Below are 17,453 nucleotides of genomic sequence, written 5' to 3'. Positions count from 1 at the left end.
GATGTTGCCACCTGATCCCACTAGAAAGTCAGTGCAAAAGTGCCTTTCAGCCAGCAGGGGGCAGTGCTTCTCGTTTCTTCATTAAGTAAATAGATTTTAATTCCATTACTTGTTAATTTTTTTCAAATTATTATTAGTGTGAAACAAATAAAGCTTGGCATGCTTGAAGGTTAGGATCATTTTAACAAGATGCAAAGCAAAGAATCTGTGTTTATGAGCCCATTGTGAATTCAGCCAAGTTCACAAAGCTACATCGTTATCACAGCCACTTATACCAATCACACACTGCTTTAAGGGGTCCTATGGGGTCCCCATGTTTTCTGGCTCATTACAGACAACATGAGATGGTGTTTTTGACCCACATTAGTTGCACCATGTCACACCCCTGATTGTCCAGGGGTTGACTGTTGGTCCCCGTCTGGGAGGAGATTCCTCAGGAGAACATTTGTTGTCTTGTGAGGAACAAGTTCAGATGTTTTAGGAGTGCAAAGAAGCACGTGGAGGCCACACATGCAGTCCAGAAGATCATATTGAATTGTCTTGAGAAGTTGGGTCAGCCTGAGAGCTGATGTCTCCACTTCTTTAAAAAAAAAAAAAAAAGCTTTTCATTAAGTCATGCAGAATGTGATTGATTGTGATTCCCACTGGTCATTTGTTATTTGATCTGAACACTATGAATAAAAAAAATAAAAAAATTACCTTTAATATTTTATACAATATCCAAGGTGTATTGTTTAAGTGCTCCTTTATTTTTTGAGCAATGGACGATTGTATATGAGCATGTTCATGTGTTTTCCATTAGAGAGTAAAAAAATAAGCGGTCTCAACAAATGATGGCTAAACTTCAAGTCTTCAAGGTTGTAGACAGCAGATGACATGGTGTCCACCTGTTATATGGAATCTATACAAAGCACCATCTGCTTACCAACTCACTTTTAGAAATTACTTTTGAAAAAAAGCACATAGGTCAAATTTAAATTAAATTAAAAGCGTTTATTTTCATTCATACCTACATTCTAAAAATACTACACTTTGACTCAACTAGTTGTTGCTGTAAAAATTAATATATAAAAGCATTAAAACACACACACACACACGTGTAGTGATTTAATGAACTTCTCCAAATCCAACAAAACCCCCAGACAGACCCTGGTTTCCTTAAAGAACTGAACATCCACATAAGCTGGCATCATGTAGTCAGTTTCATGCAGTAGCAGGGAATTCTCAGGCATTTGGAAGAAAGTAGGCAGACAACACAGGGGAACCACCTGTAAATTAAAGGAGTCAGTGGTCCAGGTGCATCTTCAGCAGAAAAGACCCTCCTTTGAGGAGCATTGCACAATTAGGATAGAAAAAGATATCTAGTTTGAAAGAAGCCATTCATGCTGAACTGAAAAAAATGTCTGAAATGAGGTGGCCTCAGGTTTCATCTTCCAGGACCTACAATGCAGCCTAGACTTTCCTCCCCAGTCATTATCAAATTTAGATGACTTCAATGACCCAGGCCACACAATGACTCAATTATACACGTGACCACAGCAACCCTTAACTTGTGAGCATCCATTTTACACTTACAAGCCTAAACTGTCCACCGCCACTGAAGAAACCTCTCACATTTCAGCTCTGAGGATTACCATAACCTAGTTGATGGATGAATCTATACAATCAGTAAAACAGTATTAGTACACAAAGAAAAATGGCAAGGGTGTTAATTTTCCATTGTTTTATTTTGCACAACAGAACATGAAAGAGCATCACTGTTGCATCCACACATGGACCAGTTAAAGTGCAGTGCGAACCGAAAAGCTGAGAGCCCACAACTTCAGCCAGCTTACAGACCGCTGCTGCCATGCAAACTTAACTGCCAACACCAGTCTGATAAGCTAGCCGACGAGGTGGGATGGGAGTGTTGAGGCATACATCTTAATCCAAAAAGGTGGAGAGGACCACAATCTACAGAATACGTCTCAAGAGTCAGAACAGCATTAAAAGGAGACCGACTGCGAATCATCCAGATGGAGCACTAAAAATCCAAATTTAGCGACAGCTAATGAGGACATGATTGTAAAGAGTTAATCAAATGGAGTCCAACGATCATTTATAAGAGCTGCTCTCTTCACTTACCTTGTAAAGGGCCATTCTAAGTGGAAATCAGGCATTAGCTGTCTCATATAAAAGGTCCTCAACACGATATGATTACAAGCTTTTTGAAGAACACTTAAAAAGAAAAACACTCAGACTTCGAAACAAGTGCTATAATTTCATGTTTTATATTCTGATCCGAGACTCAAACTAGATGTACAGAATAGAAATGGGAATATTTGCTTTGAGTAAAATGTTATTTTACAAATTATATCACCTTTCCTTTTTTTTCTCTCCTCATTTTGGTTTGATTTATGTCCACACCGACTACAGGAATAGAAACAAATCTGAGCACACTGTCAAAAAGATTAAGATATTTACACAATGTGCAAAGCATACCTCAGTTTTTAAGGTGATATTGCTTTTTTTTTCCCACCAACAGTTCCAGAAACAAAAGATGGCATAATGGTCAGACTGTTAAACAGAACACACACAAGAGGACATTTAAATCCTCAAAACAAACTCATCTGTAGCAGTTATCCTGGCAACACACAATACAATCAAATCAATCCCCATCCATACATAAATGTTACAAAATTAAATAAAAATCAAGTCAATAAGTCAAGAACAATAATCATGGGAAGTCACACTTTCCCGTCTTGCATAAGGCATAGCATCTGATGGGCGCTGCCCTTAACGTAGCAGTTGTCATCAAACTGCTGCTTTACTTCTGAGGTCAATGAAATGATTAATTTAAAGTTAAAGTAACATGTTAAGATCAGCAGTTGAGCCACTCACACACCTTACACACAGTGAGATGAGAGGAAGAACTACAAAACCTGAAGAAGGGAACAGCAAAGAGTACAGACATCCTCAACAGCACACACACTGGCAAACAATGCCGGCTTCTTTTCTTTGTGAGCCTTTAGCTTCTCTGAGAATGGATGAGGGCGAGGTTTGTTAAGTTGTGAGCAGCTGTGGCTGAGTGAAGCGCTCTCAGCAGCAGCAGAGACACAGTCACTTGGATGTGTGCACCGCTTTGTTTCGCCATCACTTGGTTTTCTCTTCCGAGTGCCTCAGCATCTGCAGCCGCTTGGCGTAGCTCTGAGCCATGGAGTTGACGATGGAGATGACAAAGTAGCAAACCATGACCAGCACCACCTTCTCAAACACCCATGACAGCCAGTTCTCATCCTAGAAAGCCCCCAAAGTCAATGTGAGAAATTATTAGTGCTAATAAATCACTACTTCCAGTTTAGAAAATGCTAAATTTATGCTTCAGCTATTTTAGAACAAGGTTTTCAGTTCTATCAATTTCCACTAGAGAACGTCGACTATTTGATTTCAGGGTGAAATTTAACACTTTTTTGTTCACAAATTTAATCAGCTTTATAAAAATGTTCCTCTTAATAAATGCTAGTTCTCCTAAACAAAGAGATATGTTTTTACAAGCTAAATAATTAGCTTGGTGGCTGTGCTGAACTGAACAGCTTTATTGGAAGTGAGCATCATGTTACTAACAGAAAGCTCAGATATTAATAGTTGTAGCTTATATTTTAGAGAAGAATGGTTCTCTGAAAGTGGAGAATGGGCCAAACTTATTTGTCCTCACCGCTGGTGCACTTCCTCCAGAATGATGCAGCTTGTTCCTCTGTGCTTCCAGGTACTGACTGAAAGGCTTCTGGATTGATGGTCCAAGTTTAGGGATGGACCTGCCACCGCACACCCACAGAGCAACAGACAAAAGAGCAGACAGACAAAAAGGAGGAAAAATATTCAGTGACTTACCCTTTCAGCAAGAACAAACAAAAATCTTGGGTTTCTTCAGCATGTTAGAGAGCCAGCCTAGAGGATCATCTAAAGTCCTCTATGACTAGAAAGACTAACTATCTCCTCACTGAACCACCAGTATCCAAGCTGCTGAAGGGCTCCATCCTATATGTGGGCCCAATCTTGCAGCTGCCACCACCTCTAATTGTTACTGTGAGCAGGAGCAGGCAGCCGAGAGGAATGAAGCAGAAACTCCTCAGAGCTCCTTTTATAAGACTAAGCCCTCTACAGGAGTCTGTGTCAGCCTTTTCAATCAGGATGTGAGTCGACATGATGTCATCACCTTTACCACTATTGCTGTCCTCATGGTGGAAATACAGTCAAGCAGGGTGTGTTTATGTCCCTATTAGGTAGTGTGGACATGCTCACCAGGGGGCCAGTCATAATGAAAACCAATTTTAAAGAGTTCATGTCATACACTGGCTTTGATGCTCATGTTATACCTTTCGGATAGCAGCAGAACAGTCACAAGAGACTCTGCTGCATTGTCAGGCTTTTAATTACCACTGGGACAAAATACTGCAGATTATACACAAAGTGCCTTCCCACTGCATGAATTCAGTTCTGTCCCAAGTCAGGACATAAACATGGTGTCTAGACTTGACCAGATTAAGCAAAAAGTAAAAGACAAATAAACACCAAATGAGAACTGGATCATTTCTGAAGCTGAACAAATCTAACTAGATATGAGTGACTCATTCGCGTTATCTTTCCTACTCTGAACACAGATACACAAGTATGCACAAACACCCTGCATCAGCACTGAAGCATCACTTGGATGACTGCCTATGACTCGTCCAAGTCATCGTTTCATGGGAAAGAACCTTAAATACTACTTTAAATCAGAAAAAGGAACGATTCTGGTCTAAATATACCAAAGGTTACTTCCCAGATAATATATGAAATAAGCAACATTTAACAGCCAAGTATTCATTTAAACTATTTCCTCTGAAACAGGATCATAATAATAACACCACAAAATTAAATGCATCTTTATTTCTCAAATCACAACTCTTCAAAACCAGGCTGATTCGCTTCTTTTACCTCTAAATTAGCCAGTTTGGAGAGCAGCTAAACAATCAGAGCCTTTCTTCTGCTTAACGTCAATGATCATGTTTCCTGCCTCATTGAGGCAATCCTCTCAGTCAAAGCTCAACTTGTGAGTCAGATCAACATGTTCGGATAAGACCTCACACGCCTGACCACCGGTGTTGCAGAAATCGATTGCATGTGGGGCAAAGAAATACCTTTCTGTGGGAAAATGCCAAATAAATGCATGTACACCCCTGCAATGAAAGCATTTATTCATACAGGAACCACGAACGGTGGTTTATGGTACATCTGAGGATGTGAATGAGCCGCAAAGTGAAACTCCAGAGAAACAGCAATGACTCTACATTGAAGCTGATAAATTAAGGCTATTACACACAAACTTACCCAATGAGTGACACCATTTGCTCCACTATGTGCTTGCTGAAAGTAATGATCACAAAAAGTTTCTGTTGGAAAGAGAGGAAAAGAAAAAACACCAATCACTTGCTTACATACTTAAAAAGCAGTTTTGTCTTTTACACATAAACTGATAAAATTACAAGTCTTATAAAGACACCTTTGGCAAAAAGACAGTCTTAATTACAGTGACACAGCTGTGGGAAATAGAGACCACATCTATCAATGTTCACAGACACACCAATTACAAAACTAAATCCTGGCAATAAGCTAAGTTTTGGGCTGCAAGGGGCTTTGTGTGGTTTGCAAAGGACCAAGCTGGAGGGGCTGGGTGCCCAAAACCACATTTTTCTTCTCCGGTTCTGAAACTGATCAACTTTAAAACAGCATGACACATGCCCCCCTGGACTAAATCAGACAGGATATATCACGTGATGTCCAAGAAATTCAAGGTACAAAGAAAGAAAAACAAAAGCCCCCACTTGCAGCTTTTTCAAGTCTGTTCAATTTCCTTCTGTCAGGTCAACCATCTCATGTCCACTCAACATCATTCATTGCCCCCCTACAGTGAGACGGTGCCCTTTGTCACTAGTTGACACGTCTCAAAGTGAGATCACAGGCTGGCAGCATGAAGAGATGGATACATTTATTTAGTTTGCTAAGATATTCAGCGACTCACAATGTATCAAAGCCTTGTGAGCCCCTCATTGTCTAGGTTTATATTAGTCACTGGTGTGGCAGACTGAACAGTACACACATAATTACTGATGTGGGGGGGGTTGGGGGTCTAAATCCAGTCTTTTTAAACACTGTTTAAAAAACTTCCTCCCTTTCATCTGGAGCCTATTTATATGGCTGGGAAGCCTATCAAAGCTTACAAAAAAAAAGGAGAAGAAGAATTCCCAAAGGAGCAGAGCAGAATCAGAAAAAGTTACCCAGAAATGCACACTTAAGAGTTTCATGGTAACCGACTCATGATCTCAGCACCAGGCTTGATCTTTCCCACACAGTTTGAGGTTATGGAGATAGCTGAAAATGACTTAGTCAGCACAGCATACCTTTTCTCTTATGAGTGTATTTTTGACGTAATTCATTACATTGTGGCCGGAGAATTGAAAAGATACGAAACAAAAGTTCATCAAATTAGAAATTGCAATTATATGTGTATGTGCCTGTATGGCTTAATGATGAAAATGGAAAATTCAAGATGGGGGAAGTCAAGGTTTTAAGAACCTCTAAGACCCTGCTTACACCACAATGCTGTGCCGATAAAACATAAAGGTAGTGTTACGTGATGGTCTCCCATTTACATAGTAACAGAGTTTTGGGTTGATAAAAAAGTAAAGACTTTACAATAACCTCCATATTGAAATTTTCTTGCAACGCAAGGTGAATCTTGTCAGTGTAAACCAGAATCTTTTGAGGACAGTGACGTAGTTCATGTCACCTTGCACACTCGGACCCTGCTTAAGCCGTGAAAAGCAAAAACAATGGCGGAGCTCCCTGTTGTGTTTGTGCATCTTTTTCACCATGCACACTAAATCATTTCTGGTCCTTTTAGCAATTTCTCCTGGACACGGAGAGTTTTCATTCTGCTGTTGTTGAAATGCAAGTCTTTACAAAGATGGAAAGGGACAAATTTTGTGTGTAAATCGGGCCTAATTAAATGTATCTGTTACTGACCTGTATATGCATCTTGATGATGGCTTTCCCGATAAGAGTTGCTCCAAAGAAAGTCCAGAAGGGAACCAGGAAATGGCCGCAGGTTATTCCAGCCAAGTCAAATAGAGGATTAGGAATCTGAAAACACAAAAACGAGCTTATTGCCAGTCTTGACATAAACACAAACACTTCTTTTATTTCAGTAACTTTATCAGTTAAGTGAAGAGGGAGACAAAAAGAAAGTTTTTTCATTTATGTAAATGAGAACAAAAAAATGATACAGATGTCAATATCTTGCAAAATGCTCTACTCACTGAGGCACAAGCCAAGATCCCAAAAAATCCCACTTTCTGCACCATATGTTGGACTCCCAGCTTTGCTCTCGTAACAAAATCCTGGAAAGAAAAGTTTAAAAGGCTTTTTTAAAAACACCACATCATTGCTTTAGTACAGGATTGGGTTTAAGTGTTTATTGCCATTTTTTTAAGTGATTTCAAGCCTTTAATTTCCTGGATTTTAGATTTTACAGACAAATGGAGACCTCAGAATACATAATATTGTTTCTTAAAATAATCACTTCTTTTTCTAACTGTGGTGGTTTTCTGATATATAACAAGGTGCCTTGGTAGGAGCACTGTGGTAAAAAATACCTGCCGTCTCTTGGCACTCTTAAAGTTTAGTAAATCCTCTGATAAGTCAACTAAAAAAAAGTTGATTGTATCTGTATTCCTGTGGGGGTGAAATGTTTGTGGTTACAGGCTGAAGACCACATCCGAGATAGGAAGGGGATAAAAAAAGCGGTTTAGAAAACTTGCACCTTATCATATGGTTCAGTTTAGTTTCAGGTGAATACTTCAGACAAATATTTTTTCCTGTTTGTATCCTAGCCCATCATTTACTGTTGCTGTTTAATAACTTTATAGTGCAACTTTAATTCTTTACTTAAAAAGCCCAAGTTAAAAGTTCTGAATTGCCTCCTCTTCCATCATATGCATCACATCTTTTGCCAGAATTCACTTTCAGGTACTGTAAAGCAAAATAATGCCATTCATTCCTATTAATCCCATGAGTTCATCAGGATTTTACAGTAATAATTTTTATGTTGTTTAAATAAATAATTTGGGCAAAATGGAAGCATTAAAATCCAGAATCAAACCTCTTGATGAACAATGTGACATTAAGACTGAGTCCTTACTGCCTTTTTCAGCTGACAACCAGTTATGAGAGATTTGGTGATGGAGACAATACCCACTATTTTGCTCATTTTTGTTCTGCTGACTCAGCATCTGATCTCAGTAGTCTCCAGTCATGTGAACTTTGCTCCTGACGGAGCTGTCTGTCATTCAAATTAGAGGCCGGTGAGAAGAAAGATGGATGGCGGATAGATGGAGGCAAAGCCCGAGGGATGATTAAAGAGGGAGCTGTGCTCAGGGTGACTCACCCACGGACAGGCAGATTTACTGGAAGTGCAAGAGGGAGGGGCTTCCCTGAAGTCACATGCTCCTTCAAGACCAACCAATGGCCTTATGGTCAGTTGTGCATTATGAACATTTGACCAAATGCAATAAGATCATATTGTTGATGGGCAAAGTATATAAACCTATGCCCAGATGAACCCGCATGCATGGATGTCTTCAGCAGAAGGTGTAGTTACGACGCTTTTTTTCATTTAAAACACTACAATGTTATAATCTGTACCGGGATTTCTACCACTCCTAATATTTGGGAAATTTTGTGGGTTCATAGAATTGCGTCAAGTGAAAAGCACATCTATAGTGAATGTAGCGCTTTTTAAGACAATAATCAGGAAAAGGACTGATTATTAGAAATGACCATGACAATGGAAGTCTCACCTGAGCATCCTCGGCCTGTTCGAGCATCTCCTCAAACTCCTCATAATCTTCATCATCTGGATCAGCCCCAGACTGACGAGCCGCTCTGGCCATGAAATACGGAGGCAGCTCTCCAATAGCAGTGCCGGCACCCTAAACACAAACAGCTTCAAATTCTCTGTCAAATTTCCTCAATCCACACTCATAACCAGAGGATTCCTGAAAGATGCAACCACTGAGGATTTATGGACACATAGGGGTAAACTAGTTTTTCTGGTAAGCAACAAATATATTGTAAAACCTGTAAAGAATCAGTTGATATTTCTTGGAGAGGTTGCCAGCTGGTAGCTCTGAAATTCTTGCCATTTTATGAGTTTCAGATCTTCCTTTCGTATCTGAACAACTACTCACCCACATGCAAGCCTCCAGTCGGACTTTTGACATGATTGAGAAGAGGGATATGCTTCCATCCACACCTTCACCTTGAGGACAGACAATCTGGTCTGGATAGGGAGGTTCTGGGAAGTCTGTCGATCCACACTCATACGCGGCCAAGGTTACCGATGCTATGTGAGGACCCTGAGAGACAAAATCGGACAAACAACAACTGTGACAGACTGAAAAGCACAATAACAACTCTCCTTTGGTCTCATGGCATTCAAGGGAAGTAAACATAACCTTACTCATGTTTGAGTGAGCTGCACAAATAAAAACCAAACAGGTTAAAAATCATCTTTAAATGTTATGGCTTTTGATCTTATGTTGAAAGGTTAAAACCCTGTAAACTGCCCTCCGCTACATTGAAGCACCAACTGTAGCTGAGTCACACAGCCTCTCTGACATGCAGGCAAGTCATCATTTATCAGTGTAAAGAAGTCTGGTTCGGCACCTGGCCTCAATAGCAGCCCACCTGGAACCACAACAATTAATCCATTATGCTTCTTTAAGGTAAAACCAGCAACACTGACAGTGGGTGGACGGCGCACAATAAGTCTGTGTTGAATTCAGCTGCTTAAGAAGAAACTCAAACTCACAGAGGATGGTCATTTCATTTCAATGCTTTCCATCTATAAAAAGGTTGAATTTCATTTAACACCATCCTTCCATGACAACATGTCAATGCAAACACAAACCAGCAAAACAGCTGTGATTTAACTTGCAAGATGAAATTTCTGTTACAGTCATGTGACCCGAGACCAAAAAAAAAAAAAAAAAGTTGAACTGAATCCCTTTGTGCATATAAGCTGACAGAACAGATATTTAAAGGTGCCAATGCTAGTTCCTAAATCCAAATCTGGAATGAATTTGCAAATTACAAGTCATTTTCTCAAAATTAGAGAGAAAATAGTCAAAGGAGCTGCTCAATATTTACAATTAAAATAACCTTTTAAATATCTCAGAATTTAAATGGCTTTCAAGTAAATCTAATCTCACTAAAGTATGTTCAGTTTTACCAAGAATCCAGCTTTTAAAAGCACAGCAATGACCTCTGAAACATCATGATGAATCATGAGATCATACTTCTGAGTGAATCCCTTGCTTCTCAGCACAATGATCTCATCCTCTTTGTGGGACTATTTATTAATACTTTAGGACTGATGTAAATCCACATAAAGTCTGTTGATGGTTTTTCTTTAAAACAACACAGGTTAATGTGGTTCGCTGTAAGTTGTGGCACGGTGAACAAGAACTAAATTTGGAGCACAAAGAAACAGGAAATGTCACCTCGTGAGCATCAGGCTCATGCCATGTGGTCAACAACGTAAAGAAGGCTTCAACCTTTCAGCTTTAAAAAAAAACAAACAACCCACCCCCCAAAAAAACAAAAAAAAACAAAAACAAAAACAGATATGGCAGCAGGAATTTACACACTTGGTGATACACTCCAAATATATCCTGAAACAGGCCAGGATCATAGACTGTACATAAAAGAGCAGACATATAACAAGGAGTAATACAAGAGAATTAAACATTCTCAGTTGAAAGAGCTGCTAGTTTCTTAAACATCACATCCCAAATCAACACAAGGTCTGGAGAAGAAACATCCATTAATGTGAGTATACAAAAAGCAAAGGGTCTAAGAACATTGAAGAATACAAGTAAATACATAACCCAGTCAGAGAGAGGCAGCTGCCTCTTAATGGCTGGCAGGAGAGGTAGAGAAAAGACATAGGAAATAAACTGAATTCCACTTTTCAAGTGGTTGACTAAAAGTCTTCAACATCTTTAGAAATACAACCTCTTAACATGCTGCGGAACTGATTATATCCTGTGTTTGATTGTTTTCACAGGACACTGGGTCATGCTTGGCTTCAAACCATAAAAAAGAAAGCAGAGCAGCAGAAGAGGATGATTTGAAAGATGCTCTTAAAAAGCATAGAGACCAAGGGACAAAATGTTTTATCAACAATCAAAACAAAATAACTTTCTGGAACACTTTGAAGGTCATGTTCACTTCGCATTACATGCACAGTCATTGCACAAAACCATTTATAACGTAGACATTTTTATTGTCAATCACCACAACCAAGACAAAGGTTGGAGGTTGTAGGATGTCATTTATCACACGTTTAGCAGACATCCTTCTTTAATACCTACAAGCAAAGTAACAGCATTGTTGGATTACATAGCACTGAGGTACAAAATCTCCAACCAATAAGTCTTAAATATGACATGTCTTTGCAAATGTTGCAGATTTTATACTGTTTAGTGAAACAGAAAATAAAAATTGATTAGCTTAGACTGCAGATATGAGTGACACATTTTTAGAAAGCTGATCATTTCCACACGTTTCCAAGAAGTATTGTTAGCGTTTACTTGTGGATTTGAAGCAAAGCACCACAAGACGACCTTTTGCCAGTTCCTTACCAACATTATGGGGCAACCCCCCCCCCGAAAAAAACAAGTTAAACTTCATGAAACCTGGTTTAGCGTTAATATATAAGGCAAAAAGAACTAAGTTTTAGTTATTTTCCAGGTGGCTCATGGCTATTCTTTATAAAGCTGAAATACAGAATTGGCCTTGATGAGAAATTGTATCTTGAAGCATTTATGGAAGAACAGCGCCATAAATATTGTCTCTACATAAGTGGTAAAAGATGGTAATTAGAAAGTTCACTGATTCCAGATTGTCCCATATGTGGGAGATGATCACATGTGTCTAATCATGGAAAGAACCCCCCCCCCACACACACACACCACCACCACCACCCCAACCCCACAGAGAGAACGAAGAGAAGGAATGAAATCACACCACCTCAGCATTGCGATAAATATAAAAAACACAATAGATGGCGAGACCACCCATTACAGTGGAGTTACTGCATCTGAAGAAGCAGATACAAAGTCCAGTAGAAGGTATTGAAACTATTCAGAATAAGCAGCAAAGAAATAAAAGAGGCAGTGTACAGCAGTTCTGAGGGAACAAGAAGGTCACACTCATCTCTTTTTCTATTATTTCATGTCATTACAATGGAAATGGATGACTCAAGTACCACATGTGCACTGCCCTACAAAGAGAAGCCACAACACCCCAAAAGCTAGCTTGCAGTGGCGTTTTTTCCCCTTGCCTTCATTTCACTAAATTCTCCTTTTTACCACAACCAAGACAAATGACACATTTTGGTGACTCGTTTATAGTCATTGTGTGACAAATGTTAAGGAAAAACATGCATTTTGTTCTCAGTTAGCATCTGACTGATTAAACTGAAACAACTTCTGAGCGAGTATAAAGTATGACGCCATCATCTGGTGACTATATGGAAAGACATGATGTTTGTGGAGGTATGAGTGTTTAATTTCCTTGTTAATGGGGAGGAGCTTTATAAGATACTAGCTTCTGCCTATACCTTTTTTGATACTGCACCTTCTTTTCTGCATTTCTTTTTGGTTTTTATTTATTTTTACAAAATGAATAAATGTTAAATATGCTGAAATATTTTGAAGATAGTGGCAAGTGGCATCTTTAACAGATAATGTGGCCAGTGTTTTATTGATAACATATATTCTGTTTTCCATTAATCTACAGCTCCGTGTAAGTGGACTCAACTGATCTAAATACACAAACAGTTAAATGGGAATCATTTTCTTTAAAAAAAAACAAAACAAAGATAGATAGATCCAAAGGTTAGATTTGATCAGAACTGATTTCTGTGGAAACGTACATGGATTTAATGTCTTATGTTGTGTACACCCTTATAGTGCCGGGATTGACAGCAGAATGACGTCTTTGCCCTCAGACATTTGCATTTTTACTCGGATAATACTTTGATGCTGTTCATTCAAATTCCAAAAAGTAAACAAAACTGGAATAATAGTTTCAAAAATATTATACCGTCCAATTTTGTATGAAGAGGTACAAGCTCCACATTATATAATGTGCATGGAGAATTTAATGGGTTTTTCTTTTAGGTTGATCTCATTAAAAGGAGGAAAATGTAATCACACACCCTTCAGAACAAAGTGCTATTTTCCTCTTTCATTGTCCTGCTATTTTTATTCTTTTGCATATTAAAGTTTTTTTTTCCATTAATAGAAAGAAAAGCCTATCTGTACTGTGTATTACCTCTTGGAAACAATATGTATGACGAGTGATCTCTTACCAGATAAAGGAGGAAGGTGTGCAGACCAGTCCCAAGTCCTACTGAAGACAGAATCCCAAGGCCTACCCAGTAGGCACACCATAAGAACTTCTTTTCCAGATACTGAACATACTGCAGGAAAAGCAACAGAAACAAATCATGAAAAAAAAGCAGAAAATATAAAATACGTTTTTCATTGTATCCTCAAATTTAAATTTCTGAATATTTTAAGGCAGTAGACCGACAGAAATGTGTCTATTGATCCACACCAACAACCACCAAAACATTCATTCATACACCAGTGTTGCCAACACTGTAGATGCCTTTTGACACAAAAGGTAGAATTACTGGGATACAGGGTTTAAACCGGCAACCCTTGGGATGACCTGCTCTACCTCCCCAGCCAGTGCTACTTAAGTGGTACTTTTATTGGGCACTTAATCAGCTAATCAGCCAATCACATGGCAGTAAATCAGTATATTTAGATATGGTCAAGATGACTTGCTGAAGTTCCTCACAATGAGAAAGAAAGGGGGTTTAAGTGACTTTGAACGTGGTGTGGTTGTTGGTACGAGATAGGCGTTTGAGTAGTTCAGAGACTTCAGATCCAGTGATTTTATTTTTTGCTTTGTTTTACTCACAACCATCTCCAGGGCTGACAAACACAAATTTCACCAAGCGACACTGGTCTGGACAAAAATGTCTTGTGGATGTCAAAGGACAGAGGTGGAATGGGCTGATTGGTTGGAAATTGATAAAAGAGACAACAGCAGTATTTACAACAAAGGTGTCTGAATACAATCACTGAACACGCAACATGTCCAACCTTGAACGTTGCCCAGTTTAACACCACTATATTAATCCGTTTTATTTATCCTTTCCTACGTATATTATTCCTTTCATTTTTTATAATGTTTTACTTATCATGATACTTTGACTAGAGAGATGGCATCTGGCAGCAAAAAATGTCCTTGTATGTGTTCATACACGGTGAATAAATCTCAGTTTCAACAACCACCTTCCGACAGTAGCGTCAGAATTTGGTGAAAACACCATGGAAACATGGACCCAGCCTGTCTGGTGTAATCGTTCAGACTGAAGGTGGTGGCACACTTTGGACCCCTATAGTATCAACTGTGCATTGTAAAATACCACAGGCTGACAGTATTTTTTGCTAAATCTGTTTATGGACACAATATATCCATGTTCTGATATATAGCAGGATCATGCACAGTGTCAAAAAGCTCAAATCATCTCTCAGTGAGTTCACCGCATTTCATTGTCTACCACACTGAAGTACTACAGAGTACCTCAGGAATGTGGTGGACAAGAAATTCATGAATGTGGAGCAGAAAAATTCTGCATAAACGGTGTGATACTGTCATGTTAATATGGAGTAAAATTTGTAAGGAATGTTTCCAGCACCCAGTTAAATCTATGACACCAAGAATTCAAGTAGTTTTGAAGGGAAAGAGGGGGTGGTGGGGGGAATTAAAATGTGCTCATAGTTTACTTGTGACTGGCTGCAATGGGTTACTTTTTCAGTACACAAGTACTAAGATCTAAACAGATGTCAAATATAAACTAGGGCTGGTGGTGCTTTAACCACACACAGACTGCTGTAGAGGTGAATATTTAAATATATCTTTCAGCCAGCTAACATGATCAAGGATTATGTGACAACAGTGCAAACCACATTATCTCTTCCTGCAAGCTTTCTTCAAGTGAAGTTTTAGGTAATAAACACAAACTTATCATCAACCTTTAAACAATCAATAATGAGGAAGTGCTGTTGATGATCACTGTCTCTAAAAACAACAGAAACACAAAACAGTCAATCCTTACTTGTTGGTGTGTTCCCTCGGTATAGTATGCAAGTGAGAAGAGAGAACATAACACCAAAAATAAGAACACTGTGTGCCGCTGTTGCCAAAGCCTGAATGGAGAAGCAAAGAAACAAAGTGATTAATAAAACAGGTTTAAATGTGCCAGCTGAAAAGCAATATTATCCAGCTCTAGTAAATATGTCTGGCTGTGTTCAGTTGTCTGTAGAGCTGTATTCATTGAGTAATTTAGAAAATTCTTCTTTGTGACAGAAAGTTCATTTTAATGTAATCTGAAGAGATTACAGGATATGTCTGCTTTATGAGGAAGAAGATCTAATGACAAAGAAAAAAATGGGACAAAAGGTCACTACTACAAGTAAGTACATATATCATCCAAGAGACTGACAAACAAAGCAAGATACACTGGAAAAGCCTGTTTTACTGCTTACTTCAAAGTCAGCTCCTTTAGCTTAATGAGGGTCTCCAGAAGAAAGTAATGCAGAGTTGTGACTGGTCTCCTCCATAACACCAGAGAAAGACGCTCTTCTTTGTCTTTCTGTCGTTTGTCTTTTACTGATAAGTCTGAAGGACAAAACGAGTTGTAACAATCCTGGAAATCCGTATTACAAACAACTTCATTCATTTTTATATTCTGTAAAACTGTTAAAGCCATGTACATATTGCAAATGCCATCAATCAATCCCCTTTTCTAACTACAGGGCAAGCTGCTCAACCAGAAACTGAAAGTATTGAAAACTAGACAGCTTTAGTGTTTTTATGACTTGTGTATGGCATGATGTCGTAGATTATGATCTTTAAAGATAAGTGTTGACTTCTTCAATAAACATTTTTTTTCAAGACAGGGTTTATTAAACTAACCTGCAGACTTGCCATTTTGTTTATCTTTAGGTCCTGCACGTTTCTGAGGCTGTTCACAGCTGGCTCCATTGGCTGCCATGTCAGTCACCTTTAAGCTGGTCAGGCAGTCTTAAAAAAGAAAGCTTAAAGTGAGAGACGAGTTTGTATACATCTTTAAACAGCGCCACTCATATATCTGCTTCCTACTTATCAAGAAAGAATGACAGTCACAGTGTGGTACTCTGTCCTATCATGAAAACCTAATCAGTGGTTAGTAAGCGATTACTCTCTAAATGAACACTTCATTAACACGCTGGCTAGCAAACATTATATTCATGTTCGTTACAAAGTGACAAAATATTTTTTTTTTAAAAAATACATAAACAAGGCCAGATAATAACAGTTTTCCCAGTGAAAGTGGGATATAGTTAACCGCATTTGTGTGCGTCATTCTGTAACAAGATATGTTTCCTAATGTGAGCACATTATTACTCACCACATGCTAACCGGTTAGCCAACACACTTACGGCTAAGCTAGGGACACCGGGAGATCGGCATCAAAATTAGCGTTTTAAAGCCGACAACCAGTTCCCTTGTGGTTGGAAAATATATAAATCAATGTGATGTCAACATACTTTTGTGGTAATTGGAGAAAAAACATCATATAGAGATTTAAAAGCGGGATGTTCGCTGAAATTAAATGACATATTCGTACCTCTTTCCTGTCTTCTTTACCCGGAAACAATCTTTGTATTGTCAAATTAAATTCTGTATTCATGTAGAAACCTTAGGTTTTCTGCTAACAACTTTGAAATTAGTTTAATATAAAACAATTTATATGAATCCAGAACAAAAGTACTATGTAATACTGGCAATTTATTTGCAAAAGACGCGGCGCCAATGTTTAAACATAAAGGCATATTAAGTTTAATGTGAAATAAATGGAATGACGTACTTCCGTGAATTTCGTTTCGCGGTCCAATCAGAATGTGCCAAATTTGCCAACGAAATGTGATAAGTTTTGACACTGAATGCGCGACTGTACGGCAATGTATCTGCACAGATTATTTTTCACAGCCTCTGCCTCTTATAATTTCTATCCCACATTAAGTAAATTAAAATTGTCCTAAGGCTAATGACTTCATTTCCCACACGAACCACTCACCTGATGGGAATAAGCTTCTCCACAGTTCATTCATAAACTACCATTGTTAAGTATGATTAAGGATAAACAAAAATCAAAAGGACACAAATTTTCAGAATTAAATGAACAGAACTACTGGCTCTTCATCAAGGCTGACTGGGGTTTAAAATTAAATAAATACATGATGCCA

General features: G+C 38.6%; 1 protein-coding gene across 2 annotated transcripts; it reads right to left on the bottom strand.

The window, feature by feature from the left end:
• Positions 1 to 2,286: 2,286 nt before the first annotated feature.
• Positions 2,287 to 16,958, bottom strand: vmp1 (vacuole membrane protein 1). Of its 2 annotated transcripts, none has more exons than XM_079246904.1 (12): positions 16,835 to 16,958; positions 16,141 to 16,248; positions 15,711 to 15,843; positions 15,281 to 15,371; positions 13,457 to 13,567; positions 9,267 to 9,434; positions 8,877 to 9,008; positions 7,338 to 7,418; positions 7,045 to 7,161; positions 5,350 to 5,411; positions 3,695 to 3,794; positions 2,287 to 3,276 (listed from the first exon to the last, which is right to left on the bottom strand). In XM_079246904.1, exons 2-12 carry the CDS (start codon positions 16,217 to 16,219, stop codon positions 3,133 to 3,135), a joined length of 1,218 nt encoding a protein of 405 aa, XP_079103030.1. In that variant the 5' UTR covers positions 16,220 to 16,248; positions 16,835 to 16,958; the 3' UTR covers positions 2,287 to 3,132. The 2 variants fall into 2 exon arrangements, with proteins under 2 accessions (XP_079103030.1, XP_079103031.1); XM_079246905.1 differs by lacking the exon at positions 16,835 to 16,958 and adding an exon at positions 16,755 to 16,772.
• Positions 16,959 to 17,453: the final 495 nt, after the last annotated feature.

The sequence above is a fragment of the Telmatherina bonti genome (genome assembly GCF_933228915.1).
Source record: "Telmatherina bonti genome assembly, chromosome: 9".
Lineage (NCBI taxonomy): Eukaryota > Metazoa > Chordata > Actinopteri > Atheriniformes > Telmatherinidae > Telmatherina > Telmatherina bonti.
The sequence above is the reverse complement of the archived record's forward strand: the minus strand, read 5'-3'. Positions and strand labels throughout refer to the sequence as shown.

What these genes read in the sequence shown, in the direction of transcription:
- vmp1 (XM_079246904.1), bottom strand. Translation starts at nt 16,219, where the DNA reads ATGGCAGCCAATGGAGCCAGCTGTGAACAGCCTCAGAAACGTGCAGGA. An exon ending in GACTGGAGGCTTGCATGTGG is followed by an intron (nt 9,009 to 9,266) that starts GTGAGTAGTTGT and finishes GTTTGTGTTTAG; the next exon opens with GGTGCCGGCACTGCTATTGG. An exon ending in CAAATGGTGTCACTCATTGG is followed by an intron (nt 3,795 to 5,349) that starts GTAAGTTTGTGT and finishes GTGCGGTGGCAG; the next exon opens with GTCCATCCCTAAACTTGGAC.